At 46.9% G+C, this 16493-nt stretch overlaps 1 protein-coding gene across 1 annotated transcript in view; it reads right to left on the reverse strand.

Moving 5' to 3' along the window:
- Positions 1–16493, reverse strand: part of EPHX2 (epoxide hydrolase 2) — an 81049-nt gene that overhangs the window by 55712 nt on the left and 8844 nt on the right. The window contains exons 2-6 of the mRNA XM_045286708.1: positions 11267–11351; positions 8623–8782; positions 7276–7466; positions 6314–6436; positions 2399–2473 (exon numbers count right to left, since the gene is read on the reverse strand). Of these exons, the coding sequence (XP_045142643.1) occupies positions 2399–2473; positions 6314–6436; positions 7276–7466; positions 8623–8782; positions 11267–11351 (634 nt within the window). The remainder of the gene's footprint in view (positions 1–2398; positions 2474–6313; positions 6437–7275; positions 7467–8622; positions 8783–11266; positions 11352–16493) is intronic.

Here is a 16493-nt window from a genome sequence, read left to right on the forward strand (position 1 = left end):
AGTGTTCTGTTTGTTTGTCCCCCCACCCCCACCCCCCGCCCCCGCCAAAGTGTTTATTATAAACTTCATAATGGAAAGTAATGACCCTAATAGTTTTAGAAATTCACTTGGAGTCATTCTATTGGTTGTATTGAAGGAGCCCTTTTGGTATCTGGGATACTAATTGAATGGCTAATCTCAAGGTCAGTGGTTCCAACCCACTCGTGGCTCAGTGGGAGAAAGATGAGGCTGTTTATTCCTGTAAAGACTTAGAAATTTGTAGCCCAAAGGGGTGATTATACTCTGTCCTATAAGGTCACAAAGAGTTGGAATCAACTCAGTTGATGGCAGTGAGATTTTCGGGGTTATTTTGGAAGACTATTCCAAGGGATAATTGCTAGGATGCTAATTGAAAGATCAGTGGCTCAAATCCCAGCCACCCTAGATAAGGAAGACTAGCTACTATAAAGAGCAAAGTCTTGACAACATATGTACAAATGTGCTTGACACAATGGATGAATGTATGGATTGTGACAAGAGCTGTAAGAGCCCCCAATAAAAGCATTTAATTTTTTTTAAAGAGTAAAGTCTTGAATACCTTATTAGGCAGTTCTACTCTGCAATGCAGGGTCACTGTGAGTCATAACTGAATTGAAGCAACAAGTTCAACAGGTAGGATTATTAACAAGCCAGTGTTCTCAATTGGAATTCTCTCCCAAGATTCACCACAAGCTATTTTGCTCAAGAAAAAGCTAGGCAAGGGCCATCAACTCAGGGCCATCTAAGTCAATTAGCAAAATAGTTCATAAAGATAATGTTCTGTATCCTAGTTTGGTACATAGACTCTGGGATCTTAAAAGCTTGTGAGCAGTCATCTAAGAAGCAATTATTGTTCTCTTCTAGTCGGGAGCTAAGGAATATGAAGAAAATTGAAGACTCAAGGAAGCAAGTCGTCCAAAGGTCTATTGGCCCACACAAACCATAGACTCCTCTAACCTGAGACCAGAGCAACCAGATGGGGAACAGCCATCTGAATACTAACAACTCAGACCAAGGCCTATGTAGAAGGTCCCAATTAAAATGGGGGCAAATGTAGAATATTATTCTTTCAAAAGATCAGACTCACCTGTCTGAAAAAGGCTAGAAGAACCCCAAGACTAATGCCCTGTGGAAACTGTCTAGCTTGAAAACGAAGACACTCCCAGAGGCTCCCCTTCAGCCAAATGCTGGCCCCACACAAAACAAGACAAAACCCACTGCCATTGAGTACATCCCCATTTTTAGGAACCCTGCCTAGGGTTTCAGAGGTTGTACATCTTTACTGGAGCAGACAGCCTCATCTTTCTCCCATGGAGTTGCTGGTGGGTTTGAACCACTGACTTTGTAATTAGCAGTCCGAAGTTTACATGGCAGTGTCACCAAAGCTCCTTAAATAATAGACAGGAGTTCAAATAATCCTGCGAAAAACGTGCTTCTTAGAACAATCAACTGTAGGAGACCCAACACATGACAAAAGTGATGAAGAGAAGACATGGAATGTCAGGGAGAATGTACCAATGGAAATGGAGCCAAGGAAGGAAATTGGGAGAGGACTGACACCTGGTGAAGATCGAAACCAATGGTGATTGGAAAACTCGTCAGATGTGTAAACTTGCACCTAAGCACAAGATCTGTCAAAGGAAGAACACGAAACACCTGGTTGCCATTTTACAGACGACTACAATCATTCTATTGGACTCTGTTCCTCTGCACACGGCCCTGCCTTAGCTCGGACCACCTGCTTTTCATGACCGTTTACCGCTTTTTAGCCCCACTATGGGGTTCTTGAGCAGGGGGCTCCCATGGTCAATATATCCCTAACACCTGATCTGAGTCTATCACACGCAACTCTTTCACTGCCTCTGGATGGATTCCAGCTCATAGCTGCTCAATAGGACAGCGATACGTTAGAATTGCTCTTTGGAGTTTCTGTATTTCTTTACATGAGTCTCATCTTTCTCCCGAAGAGCTTCTGATGGATTTGAACTGTTGACTTTGCAGCCCAAGCCATTACAAATCCACGATACTCCAAGGCTCCTTGACACAAAGTTAAGTGCTCGGTAAATATCTACTAGATGCAGAAACGTTCTCCTCCCACACAGACCAGAGGCTCACAGATGTCAGCATCCCAGGGCCTCGAGGCCTCATGGGGCCCGACATTCTTGGGGGCATGACCACATCAGCTACATTGCTTTATAAAACCTTCTGCCGATTTCTGAGCAATGAAAATGTCTTGGAAGGTGTTATTTCCGTTAAACAGCAAATGGTCATCTACTGTGAACACCTAATGAACAAGACTCTCAGTGGATGAGAGGGCTGTGCTGGTCATGTGAGGTGACGTGTGCAGTGAGAACTCGGCTGACTGAACGAGAAGACTTACCTTGATTGGCACATACCCGTGGCTCATATCGCTGAGCTGGCATGGAGCTGGCAGAGGGGCTGCAGGACTGAGAAGCTGGAAGTACAAAGGGTACAGGGAGAGAGACGACTTCTTTCGATAAAAAGTTCTCAGAGGAGTTTACCAAACTCGAGAAGCTTGGCACTAAAAGGGACACAGAGGTCATTAGGATCCTAGATGCCATTGGTCACTGACGAGCTGGTCACCAACTCATTTTTCCTTGCTTTGGGCACAAAATAAGGTGACCTTTCTGAGCCTTCCTTTCAGCTTGGTGGAGTCAGGTGACTGAGCTCTAGCCAATGGCATGAAGACAGAAGAGTAATGACCCTTGTCCTTTTAATACCTCTCTCCTGCTTCTCTACATTCCCTTTGTCTCATCTCCAGCTGACCTGTGGCATGGCCTTGGGAACCACATGTCCTAGGCTGTGGGTCTCCATCAATGAGGGGACCCGTGTGATACTGCAAAACAACGCTCCTCTATCACCACCGATGACATGAGAACAAATAGAACCTTGTTTTAAACCATTGAGATTTACACTTTACCCATCTTATTCTTTTCTCCGGGAGTTCCTCGAATGGCCCCAGGCTCCTTCTGGGCACTGTCAGAGATGGAAATCTCTTGATGTAGCCATTCCACTATGGCCTAGTGCTGGTGACAGGCTTCTTCCAGGCAGCCAACATCTACCCCTGTGCCTTCCACCTGCAGATCTCAGTGTTATGTCCTCAGACCCAAGGGGTTACGACTACCTTGACTACCTCAAACGCCATTGAAAGAAAAACACCCCACAAAATTTCACTGCCACTGATTTGAGTCTGACACACAGGACAGGGTTGAACTGCCCCTGAGTGTTTCCCAACTGTTTATCTTTCTGGGAGCAGGAAGTCCCATCTTCCTCCCACGTAGCAGCTGGTGGTTTTGAACGGTTGACTTGTGGTTCGCAGCCTAAGGCAAAAGACACTGCCCCCAAACCTCCTTCCAGGGTGCAGCAGACAGGAGGATCCGTGCACAACGAGTTCTTAAAGATGACGCTACCGTACTAGTGCCAACCCCCCTGAGGTAAAGTAACCAAAGACAGGACGCCCAGCACACGTAAAGAACATCGTGTTACAGCCCAAACCTGCTGCTGGACATGCCAGCGAATCCTTAATACAGTCTTTTACCCTGAAGGTGGTGGCTCAGAAACAAATGGCTCTCCTCAGTTACTGAGTTAAAGTTGATTGTGCCAACCTGGCCGATAAACACATGTGGGGTTAATTGAAGGGCGGAGGGATAAATGGCTTGGTGGGCTTCGCCTTTCTAGTTCTCGGGTCTCTTGCTTTGTGATGGTCGGACCAGGGTGCAGCTGTCTTAGCCAGTTCCCTGCTTCAACTGGCAAGGCTCACTTCCTACAAGACATCCCCAAGGAGAAGCTGCATGGACCTACCCTGATGCAGCCCTGAGTGCTGGAGTATCTGTGTGGAGACCCCTGCCAGGGCTGAGATGCTTACACGTTCACTGATTCAGCTTTCCTCCTGCAGTCGGCATTATAGTGTGTGTTTTGTAAGATGGAGGAGGACTTTGTGGATTGGTGTCGGACATATGGGTTAATGGGTTAATGTTGGACTTGTGCGCTTGGGCAACACTGGGTTGGGATGTTTTCTTGATGTGCACTTAACCTTTATATAAAACTCTCTCTTATACGTGAGTTTCTATGGATTTGTTTCTCTAAAGTATCCAGACTAACACAGTTACCCAGTTTTCTAACCTTTAACAAGGGAGTGTGTCTGACTGGCCTCTGAGAAGGGGCAAGAAAGATGGCTCCGATGAGAGCCCCATGTCTGGCAGGAGGGATGCAGCCGTGGTGGTGTGAGCAGGTGAGGTGGGATTGGGGCAGTTATCAGTGCTTCTGGTCTTGTCTTAGGGCCCTTCCTCAGAGATGCCTCTGGCTTCCCAGGCCCCAAACCCTGCACAGCCTACAGCTTCCATGGCTATGGGAGGGAGGTGGAATTCCCCCAATGACTCCGTGTTTCCTACAGTTTCCAAAGACTATTCATGACTGTGTCTCTCAAGAACATGCTCGGCCCTGCTGAAGAGTGGGTGCTTACCACCTTCCCTTTTAACTTTCTCACCATCCTGAGAAAAAGGGAGGTGGGACAGGTTTCCAATCCCTATTTTATAGGGCAGCTATGAAGCCCTGCCTGATTCTACGGATACCCATCTCTGAGCAGGCCACACACAGGTGTGTGGGAGAGACGTTTTCTGATTACAAGCCCAGGGTCATTTCCTCTCTACTGGCTGGAGCTTCTAGACGATCAGAGGACAAGGTGTATTTGAGCAAGATGTTTGGAGATTGTGAAGTCAATCCATGAACAAATATGTAGGGTCAAGTGTTCCCTCTGAGAAACAACAGGGAACCCGGGGTGTTTCACAAGTTCACGGGGAGTGATCAGCCTCCTCCCACCTCCTCTCCTATGGGTCTCCTCCTCCTCCTCCTCCTCCTCCCACCTCCTCTCCTTAGCCAGGGCACTGCACAACTTGCTCCCTTCGGGACTCAACTGAGATAACGCTGATCTTAGAGAAACTGAGGGAATGAGGTGTCTTCTCTCTGATGGGGCAGGCTCCTCCTTGGGCCTGGGCCCTGGGCCATCACTAAGGATTTCCCCTTGCCTCTGTGTTGCCTGGTAAGGGAGTGGTTATGTGCTCTACTGTTACTCTCAAGGTCAGCAGTTCTAAATCACAAGCCATTCCCAGGGAGAACAACAGGACTTTTTACTCCCCTACACAGTTACAGCTTCAGAATCTGACAGAGGCTGTTCTACCTTGTCCTATAAGGTCACTCTGAGTCAGCATAAACTCGATGGCAGTGACAGAGTATTGTCGCTCCTAGCAGCACTGCAGCGAGTGACCAAAGCCACAAACCCTTACCGGCCGGGCCAGGGTGGGCAGTATGCCTTGCTCTCATGATGCAGCCCTAGCAGGTCAATTCTCAACAGACCATCAGCTGCTGTTGAGTCAAATCCAACACATGCTGCCCTCATGCATGTCACAGTAGAACTCTGTGCCAACAATGGCTGATTATTTTGAAAACTTGAGTAGTTACTTTAAAACATGAGGTTGGAAGAAAGCTCGGTGGCACAATAGCTAGGTGTTTGGTTGCTATCTGAAAGGTTGGCAGTTCAAATCCATTGGGCGGCTCTGTGGGGAAAGATGTGATCATCTCCCTCTGTATATAGTACAGTCAAGCAAACCTGGTGTGTGTGTGTGTGTGTGTGTGTGTGTGTGTGACTTCGGCTCTGTCATATGGGGTCCTTTTCAAATGCACCCAACAATAGGGCAAGAGTGAACAGTCCCACATCACAGGATTGCTGTTTGGAATCATTGAGCCAGTACATGTAAGTAGTGAAGACTTTGTGAAGCTAAGGGCCCTAGGAGCCCTCTGGGCTAAGTGTTGTACGGCTAAGTGCAAGGTGGACAGTGCAAACTCATCAACCACTTCACATGAGAAAGATGAGGCTGTCTACTCCCATAAAGATCTACAGTTTTATAAACCTTTTTAGGAAACAACGCGATGGCAGTTGAAGGTGAGCTAAAATATATATGCATACCTAAGAACATTGGGATGGCTTTGAAATTGACCATGCTTCCCCTGCTTCCCGACTGGCGTGAAGCCTGGGGTACACTCTTGCTCTCACAACATCCATTTGCCTGTGAGCTGGGTGAGGGGCAAGCTATTGCCTTCAGTGTCCCAGGACAGCGTGCAGGTGCCATTCTGACAGTCACGAGCGCTGCCAGCCCATCTGCCAGAGAACCCTGAGGAGCCAAGTCCACCCAACCCAGGCTGTCCTCTCACGGACTTGCCTCTTCTCTATGTGAACTGCAGTCACAGGAGCGCTGGCTCAGCTCAGACTTAAGATTACCTGCATGCTGGTTACTTTCTCCAGCTCTCTCAGGGCTGCCGCGGTGTCGTGGACACGGATGGTGACCATTCCCAACTCCCGAGCCGGCTTCAGATTAGTCCCCAAGTCATCTAAGAAAACCACCTGAATGGACACAGCACAGACACAGGCATTACTGTGGGAAAGAAACTCTCACGCACAAAGGAAACACATTAGCATGCTGACAGTGCAGGCTTTACCCTGGTGAGAGAAAGAATGATTTCCCTTCAGTGTCATTAGCCTTTCGCGTTTGCCTTTCAAGTACTTCATTACATAAGTACATATTAATAAACACATAGGTAACTAATACAAATGTCCCCGCATACACCCATTTATTTCAGCCTAAACCTGGAAACTGCAAGATTAAAAGATGATGTAAACTTGTCCAGGTAGCATGAACATTTAACTGGGAAATCTATATTTTATGAACAGCCAATATGGAGGGGTCAAAAGAATAATAATAACGGCAGATAAGAGAACAAAGTAGGAAACCATACACGCAGAAGAATTTGCTTCTGCAAAAAGAACTAAGCATATGGCAGCAAGCTGCTGCAGTGTGGGCGTGCACCTCTGCTCACCGTTTGGGGAGGGACCCTGATGAGCCCATGAACCTGGGACAGTCTTTCAGGGTCCCGCTGCCTCAGAAGTACGCAGCGATAGCCTAACAGAAATATTCAGACACAGACGAGTAGTAGCTTTTTTATGAAGCCTGTTTTGACCCAGGTTTTATGAGTCATAGAAAGGGGCCAAACACCTGTCTCTGTGGAGCTTTCTCGGATGAAAGGATGCCTAGAAGTCTGATAGAAGAAGTGCTAGTCTCGGATGAGTGAGACCTGCCTCTGGGTAGAGATGTGTCCTGCGGGCAGTTGCTATCCCCCCTCCTCAGACCCTCTCTGTAATGTTACTGGCACAGTTTGACCCACCGCAAAGAAAGGTCTACTTACCTCAGTGGGGTTGACCTGCAAGGTGTCTAGGACCAACTTGTAAATCTGGGGCTCGGGCTTGGCCACTCCAACACGACACGACTCTATCAGGAAGTCGAAGTGCGGCTTCAGTTCACTCATCAGCTGGGCCAGGCTGCCTCTCTGGGCGCTATCGTCCAGCCAGTTGTTGGTGAGGATGCAGGTTAGAAACCCTGAATCAGAAGCCACCGATGAATGGACCCACCCACAGAACCCTGCCCCGAGATGCCCGAGAGGCCCCAGGGGTGGTCCCTAAGATGGGTCAGGTGAGGTCTTGCTCAGTTAGAACAATTTCCTGTAAGCCAGCTTCTCAGTTGGCAAGTGAGAAATGCATCGCCTTGAACTAACTACAAGCTACCCTGCCTGAGACCGAAGAGCGAATTCCGTGATTACATGAAAGGCTTCCAGAGGACACGAGAATCCCTTACGATGTCTGTTTTGACGTTCTCTGCTCATTTGATCCTCCCCTGCCTCGGGTAGGGTGGGCAGATCTTACTATCTGAATTGTGCATGTGAGCAAACAGACACAGTGTCACGTTCTGGCTCCAGATCAGGCAGTGAGTGTGAAGTAGAGCCAGGCTTACCACCCTGACCTGCCGATGCCCACCCCACCTTCTAGCAAACCGGCCCCCCATCGTCCTAACACCTGTACTGCCTTCCAAGGGCTGCTGTCCCATTTCAAAACTCGAGAAGTGAACTAGGGAAGCATCATTTCCTGGCTTGTGATCTGTCTACCAAGTGAGGACAAGAACCAAGCCACATCTGAAACCAGGTCCAGGGAGGGGCTGGTGAGACCGGCGTGAGTGAGAAACCATGGGCGTGAAGGTTGTACCACACGGTGGGCAGGTCTCCAGGAGAGGGCAGAGGGGGGCCAAGGCTGCCTAAAGAGAAGGCCGGACACTGCACCAGACTGCAGGAGCACGACGACCTCGTGGCTTAGCCCAGCTGACTTTGCTTGGCCCTCGGCCACTCTGACCCAAAGGCACCCAAACAAAGATCGTTCCTTCAAAGGCCAAGTGTTCCCTCCTGTGACAAAGGGGTTATGTGTTCTTTCCAGCTCGTTATCAGTCCATTGGCCATGAGACAAAAGTGTGCTGTCAGAGCACTTACTGCTCTAAAAAGTACAATTCTTTCCTTTGTACAGCAACTTTGAAAATGCTGGGCTTTTAACTTGTTTTGGTCATTTTATAGCACTAACGCATTAAAAGTGGTTTTCCTTGGTCTCAGAGATGAGTGGGGTCTCAGAACACGTTTACTTGAATTCTGACCGAACCTCCACAAGGATGCCTAAGCGGCAGGGTGACAGGACGGCCACTCCTGGAAACGTACCCTTCTTTCTGAGAGTCAGCGCAGCCTGGAGAATGGGGCGGTTGATCTTTCTTTCTGCAATGGCCTTCCCAAAGATTTGACGTATAGAGAAATTCTCCGGGAGGCAGGTTCCTGAGGCCGCAGAATGTTTCTTGCATTCTTCTTCCATGAGAGGCGCCCACTGTCAAAGCGAATTAGCAGACGAGGTGTATATTAATACAACCACTTTGAATGTTTTCAAGATGGGAACATATGCATGGTCTACCCTGGATGGATGCCCAACAGAAGTTCTACAAATGCTTGCCCCAGGACATCGACACACTCATAGAATCACAATTCACGTCCCAAACTTGAAATTACCCAAATGCCCACAGATAGACAGACTGGGGTAAACATATACATACCACCCAGCAGTCTTTGAAACAGCTTCAAACTAAGAACAACCCATACACTCAGGTAGTTATATAATTTCCTGTCAACTTGAAGAGAAGGGGTGGAGTCTAGCCTGCCAATCAGGACACAGCCTGATGGTGCCTCCTTGTGCGTGTGACCTCCTCATAAAGAGGGTCCTGGGAACCTCCCTCCCTCCTTCCCTCTGCCTTCACCTTCCTGATGATGTCACATGGAGACCTGCGGGAGGCCTGGAGATATGTCCACCACCATTGGATCCACAAGACTTTGGAGCCACTGGCCGGTGATCTTCCTGCACTCTGCATCATTGCATGTGGCTTTGTGAGTCTGAAGAGGGGCTTGTTGACTAGTATCAGATGTATGGTCTTGCGTTGGACTGGGCTGGGATGGTTTATTGATGCATAATTACTTCTTCATATAAAGCTCTCTCTTCACACATATATGTGAGTGTGAATAAATCTGTTTCTCTAGTCAATCCAGCTGAACACATTGGTACAGTACATTCACAGCAAAGAATATTATATGGCAATGGAAATAAGCGATCTACAACTGTATGTGAGCACATGAATGAATCTCACAAATATTCATATACCATTGAACAAACAGATGCCGGATACAAGAGTGCTCATTGCAGATTCTATTTCTATCAAGCACAAAAGCTGACAAAACGGGTGCACATGGTTAGAAGTTAGGATGGTCTTCACTCTTGTGGGTGGGCTGGAGGGGACAGGGAGTGTCTATAGATCAGGTAATTTTTGAGGCCTTGAGTCAGGTACAGGTGACACTGGTGTTTGTATTGTTTGTGGAAACACATCGGTTTGTCCACTTTTGCACTGTTTGTTTACACAATATACAGGAATAAAAAGGTATAAGATAACATTAAATCCCTACATGGGACTTTTAAAAAGACAAATCAAGCATATCGTGTTCTAAGCTGTTTTTCAGACCTCTTCCTCTGGCCATGTGAGTTTCCCAGGAGCTACTCTGACCACGAGAACATGCTAAGAGCCTGAATGGATGCAGGGTTTTCATAGTAATTCGTGGGAACTCACTTTATAATGCTCATCACTCACTGCCATTAAGTTGACTCCAATTAATACTGACCCTGTAGGACAGAGTAGAACTGCCCCGTGGGTTTCTGAGTCTGTAAGTCCTTGACAGGAGTAGAAAGCCTCGCCTTTCTTTCATAGACTGGCTGGTGGATTCAAACTACTGACTTTGTGGTTAGCAGCCCTAATCCATAGCCCATTATGCTACCAGAGCTCCTTATATAGTCCCCATAGTTGCTTGACAGTATATGCCACCTCCTTCTTTCCTTACCTCCCAGAAAGATCACTGCTGTTGTTAAACTGATGAAATCACGATGCTTATTCCCTACGAAATGGTCACTGTTGTCAATCACCCACTGTCACGGTGTATATGTGGCCACATGCTTTAGGGTGCCTGCATTTAGTCCTTCCCCACCCACAATTAGACCCCCTTTTTCTTCCTTCTATTATGGTGGGTCCCAGGAGGGGTTCTTGTAGGAGGTAAAAATATTTCATATAGAATGTTTTCTATGTCTGCTTATAAGGTACATTTGCAGCAGGCTTTTTCTTAGTACCATACGAATTGAAAATTCAGCTCTTTTAAATCCTAGTTTCTTTTATAAGAAAAATAACTGTGATGGTCAGTAACAATGATAACTAATATTTATTACTTATTATATGCCAGGCATTGGGCTAAGCACTGTCCACCCTTCACAAAGACCTATCAGGATAAGATAGGTAGCATTATCCTTTTACAGATGATGACAGTGAGAATTCAAGAGTTTCTATAACTTCCTTCCTTATGGTCAAACAGTCCATAAATGGTGGTCATGATTAAAATCTGATGCCTGATACCAAAGTCTCCCTGAAATAGCTATTTGAGTAAGAGGCTGAGCAATTGTGTCTACAGGTCAGGTGCTTTCTAAGGCCTTGAGTCAGGTACAGGTGACACTGGTGTTTGTATTGTTTGTGGACACACATCAGTTTGTGATTCCTTGGGACAGATGATCTCAGAGGAGTCGGAAGTTTCCGAGTCATCAGGATGCCTTCCTCTGGATGGCCCAAAGACACAACAAAGAACATAGTCTTCAATGCTTCCCTTTAGTCTCCTCCCTGGAGGCCAGTCTTAAGAGAGTGCAGTGCTATAAGCAGGAAGGGGTAAAGAAGACACACCCATCAGCACAAGCAAGAATGTCTACTCTAGGGGGTCTTGGGGTGTCCCCTACCTGGGAAAATGTTATCTCCCCTTTCATGAGGTGAACACCGGAACTACTCGGGCCGCCTTGTTGGAAAGCTTCCATCAAAAGGCCTCTGGAAGAGAACAAGGAACAACAATATCAACATCAAAAACCATCCAAGGGCTTCATTATAGCAGCATTGCGTTGTGCTCCAGGGGGATGATTCCTAATATTCTCTGACATGTAATGATAATGAGGCCTCTAAAGAGAACCAGAGACATATATGAATAAGCCACACATTTGTGAATGAATTTTTGGGTTCCCATTTAATTCTAGCCCTGATCCAAGAACAATTAGTTCTTATTACCACTGCTCAATGATGGCCCTCATGAAGGGATCACTTAAGGCCATGGTGCTACAGCAATGTGTGGTGAAGAAATCAGATGGTGCCTGGCTATCAGAAAGAATGGTGTCTGGGTCTTAAAGGCTTGTCTTCAAACACGCAGCAGTCTTCGTGAGCTGTCAGCTAAGTCCACATGGAAGAAGCACATCAGCCTGTGTGATCCAAGTATGATAAATAATAAAACCCAAATCCTTAAGAGTGAATGTTATCAGAGCTTAAATTGTGAGTGCTCATTGTGTAGAAGGGTGTGGATGACAGTGGGGGCCCTAAATCCATTGCAGCATCCCTAAATAGGCAAGGGATGTGAAGAGCCTTGATATCAGACAAAGAGTATTATAAATGTGATTATGGAAGATGTAATTAATTAAAAACATAATATCCAATCATTTGATCTCCTTTTTGATCCATCTTAAGTTTGTTCTACTTTTTAATATTTACTGCTTTTTTTTCAGTTTAGGTTTTTTTCCTCTGGTTTATTATATTACGTAGTTTGTTGACTTTTTTTTGCTCTGTGTTCGTGTGTGTGTGTGTGTGTGTGTGTGTTTCCAGAATATAAAATCAAGGATAGGTCAATCTATAGAAAGTAACTGAATTTATGGCTTATTAGGGGTCTGGGGAAGCTAAAGGAAAATAGGAAGCTAACAAAGAGTGCACAAAGAAAGATAAATATTCTATAACTGATTGTAGATATGGTTATACAACTCTTTTTAACCTGGAAGTGTATGATATGTGAATTATCTGTCAATTAAAGTTGTGTATTTGTTTTTTAAGACACACTGTAAAGCGCTCGGCAGACACGGAACAGGAGTAAGACACGGAACAGTGGGGAAGAGCTATGCCTGCGTGAGCCCCGTGACACATGGTTAAGAATCCTGTTGCCAATCAAAAGATAGGCGGCTTGAATGGACGGATGGCCTCCTCTGCTGGGGACAGGTGTGGCCGTTCCTGTCTCTCGCATCATAGGGAAAACTTGTATCCTAAGGGGAGTTCCACTCTGACCCGAGGAGCCACTATCAGTGGGAGGAACTCGGCAGCAATGAGATGGGACTGAGGATTTGCGTCTGGTGCAGTTTTCAGACCATGTGGTATGGGTGGGATAGGATCCAAGCTGACATCCACAGGCTTCCTGGGATAAAAATGAGAGGATACAGTGTGTGGACAGTGAGAAGAGAAATGCCCTAACCGAGGAAGACACAGAAGAGAGAGTCCTCAAGTGACACAGAACTCCACCCCAGTCCTTCACCGACTCTCCAGCTGTGCACACACGCAGGAGACGACTCCACGGTTCCCGAAATATCAACTGTGGGGGGCCTCTGTCAAAAGCACTTACACCCAGTTCCAAGAAAATTAATAAAAAAAGAACCACAGCAAACATATCATGAGGAAATTCCTACAGTTAAACAAAACAAAACAAAAATAAGCAACAAAGAAAAACATTGCATAATGATGCAAACAACTCGGGCTGGCCTTAGCTTTCTCGTCTGTCATGCGCTAGGGCCCTCTGCCCAAGGACCTTCGGAGAGAAGCAAGGGTTTCAGACGGGACGCAGAAAGCAGGGCCCACAACAGAGGGATGCTGGTCATTGGGGTGCCATTGAAAGTACAGCTTCGGTTCCTTCCAGGCACTATCCGGAGAGGGGTTCCGAACCCAGTCAGCACACGGAGCGACAACTGAAGTCTGAGATACTGACTTTCATTTTTAGTTCACTTGGAAATCCAGCAGTTATTTTAAGTCAGATGATACAGCGTGTATTTTGTAACCGCTTCGCTCTTCCACCAAATATTTCCATCTGGCATTTAATCTTACTCTTTGAATCTCTGATCCCTGCTAATGATGTTCACATGGCATGGAAGCTTACCATCATATTTAAAAATTTTAGAACTCAATACCTTCCCATTCATTCTGACATATAAGGACTCTATAGCACAGAGGAGAACTGTCATCATCATAGGCTCCACTGCATGACTCCTGGGCAGACGGGCACTTAACCACTGAGGCACCAGGGCTCCTTACTACTAGTTCTAGGGCTCATTAATTGCCACCCTCCCCCAAAGGGATTCTTCACAGCACATGGGATTCTAAAACACATGCATTCACATATTGTGAATAGCCTTTCAAAGAGTAAGCAGAGCAGCCGGAAACAGCAGGTTTGTCCCAAGCTAACACTGGAGACCGTCTTCCATCTGCCTGGGGAAAGTGCTGGTGTGAACCAGCGCCGGAGATGCAAGGAGGAAGGGCCACGCAGTGCTGGCATGGCACGGTGGGACTCCACAGGCTTTTGCTGCTGTTAGTGACTGTTGAGGTAGCTCTGACTCCCGGGTGGCCCCGTGTATAACAGAATGAACCATGGTCTGGTCTGGAGCCATTGCCATGACCTTGTCTGCTTCAGGTCATTGTTGGGGCCATTGTGTGGCTCTACCTTCTTGAGAGTTTCCCTCACCTTCCCTGGCCCTCTGCTTTACCAAACAGGATGTTCTCGGCAGTCAGATCCTGACAATGCATCCAAAGTGAGCAGAGGTCTCGGACCATAATCTATGATCCATAATGTTTCAAATGGCTAGTTTTCGGAATTATCTTGACAAGCCTAGTAAGCGTTAGTCTGGAAACTCTGCTGAGTACTAGCCACCATGAGTGACGCTGCTTCTGATCCAAAGACCACTGACAAATCACCCAGCACCAGAGCGGCATGCAAGCCAGCACAGTACAGCAAGCTGCAAGATGGCTGGGGGTAGCCCAGAGACAGCGATAAACATGCTGATAGAAGAGGCTAAGCTAATTTGTATTCACTCACTGCCATCAAGTCCATCTGAATCATTAATTACTGCAAATGTAAATTAAATGTAACTAAAAGTCAAACCAAACCCATTGCTATCCGGTCGATGCTGACTTAAGATGACCCAGTAGGACAGAGCAGAACTGCCCTCTGGGAGTGTTTCTTTATGGGAGTAGAAAGCCCCATCTTTCTCTTACTGAGTGGCTGGTGGTTTCCACTCGCTGATCTTGCTGTTAGCAGCCCAATGTGTAACCGATGGGTAACCATTGGGGCTCCTTTAAAAAACTAAGACATGAAACGTGTGATTTTTAAGAAACCCAGGGAAAACCAGGACAAAGAAAATCAGGAAAAGAAAAAGGAGGAACCAACAGACGAGATGGGAAGCAGAAAACGTGAACTATCACGGTAGAGCTCAAGATTCCCAGAAACCCAAGACCACTGCGACATTCAAATAAAAATGGGCAAATCGTGTAAAGAGGTCATTATCAAAGAAAGAAATCTAAGCATATGAAGGGTCAAAAGGAGATGTAAACTGGCACAAGAAGACACTCTTTCTCACTGTGGGAAACTGAGAACCTGGATGAAAGTGTCAGCGGCCTCGTCTCTAACAGGATCCCAGGTGGTGGAGTACCAGAGCTAGTGTTCCAGGAAAACCTTCAGAGTCAGGAGCTAATAGATACGTACCTGATCTCCAGACAGAAAGACCTCTCCACAACTGAGCACTAAAATGCTCATAGACAGCTGCCTCCTACAGGTGCCTGGCTCCTTGCTACCCGGCTAAAGGATGCTATCTTTATCTTAAGGGCAGTCAGATTCCCTTTGTCCCTGTCACTCAAGGAGCCAACTACCCCTGTTATTTCTTTTCATGAAGTGTTCTCCTAAAGAGCTCAGGATATCCAAGATTCACACTTTGCTCATTCTATTGGGCATGTGCCTTCCTTACTATATAAGCTCATTGTTTGCTCATTCTATTGGGCATGTGCCTTCCTTACTATATAAACCACTCTCTCTTATTCCAACATTGGAGATGAGCGCCCGAGCCCCGTTTTTCTGTCTTCTTTATTTTCCTTCATTGCACACATCACTCCTAAGTGCCCGTTTGACTGTGGGACTGGATCCCACACTCACTCACTGAACTGACGAAGTTTAAAACATCCCTCATCTCCATGGTCAGAGAGGGTCTGGGGACGGGTATTCTCAGCAATGTAGGGTCAAGAGGATAGTTTGGCAGAATCGAGCAATATTTTAAATGCAGATACAATTCTATCTGACAACTCCACTTTTAGAAAAGTAACCGATTGCTGTCAAGTCAACCCAACTATGGTGATCCCATGTGCGTGAGAGTAGAACTGTGCTCCATAGAGATTTTCAATGGCTGACTCAGGAGTAGAACTCCAGGCCTTTACCCTGAGACGTCTCTAGGTAAATGCGAACCATCAACCTTAGCAGCTGAAGTGCTTTAACTGTTTGCACCTACCCTACAGAAATACTGCAGGGAGACTGTCACAGTGATAACTTCCAAATAAATGTCCATCAATAAGAAAACGGTAGGTAGCTAGATTTAGGGACAGGGAGGTTGTCCTTCCCATGCCTGCAAGGGAAGTTGCAACGAGATCAGGCAACCATTAGACACCCATGGAGACCCCAAACTGAGCATGCTCACACTCAAGGCCCCAAACCAGGTGGGAGGTACACCTGGACCCCCAAACTAAGCCCAGGCTCATGACATCACCCAGGTGAGCTTAACTTAGCCAATGGGGTCAAACAATACCATCAACCACGCTTCCCCAGCCGGAGGTTTGAAATATCCTGGCTGTGGAATGGTCTCGCTCTCTTTTACCTTGCTCTGGTCTTGTGGCAGGTTGGAGGCTCTTGGGGCACACAGGCACACTCTGGGACTGCTCGGGGCTTGGCTTGGGCTCACAGACTCTTGCTCTCTTGCCCACTCACCCTTTTGCCCCCTTGCTCACATTTTTTTCACCTGCTGCTCTTGATCAGCAGCAGGTGGAGGGTGAGGGTCTCCCTCTCCCGGGCAGGCACCCATGCACCCGCTCTGAGCCTACTAGGGGCCCACAGCCTCTTGGCCCACATTTTCTTAG

This window comes from Echinops telfairi, unplaced genomic scaffold (genome assembly GCF_000313985.2).
Source record: "Echinops telfairi isolate 266 unplaced genomic scaffold, ASM31398v2 ScPeMD7_9;HRSCAF=40, whole genome shotgun sequence".
NCBI classification, from domain to species: Eukaryota; Metazoa; Chordata; class Mammalia; order Afrosoricida; family Tenrecidae; genus Echinops; species Echinops telfairi.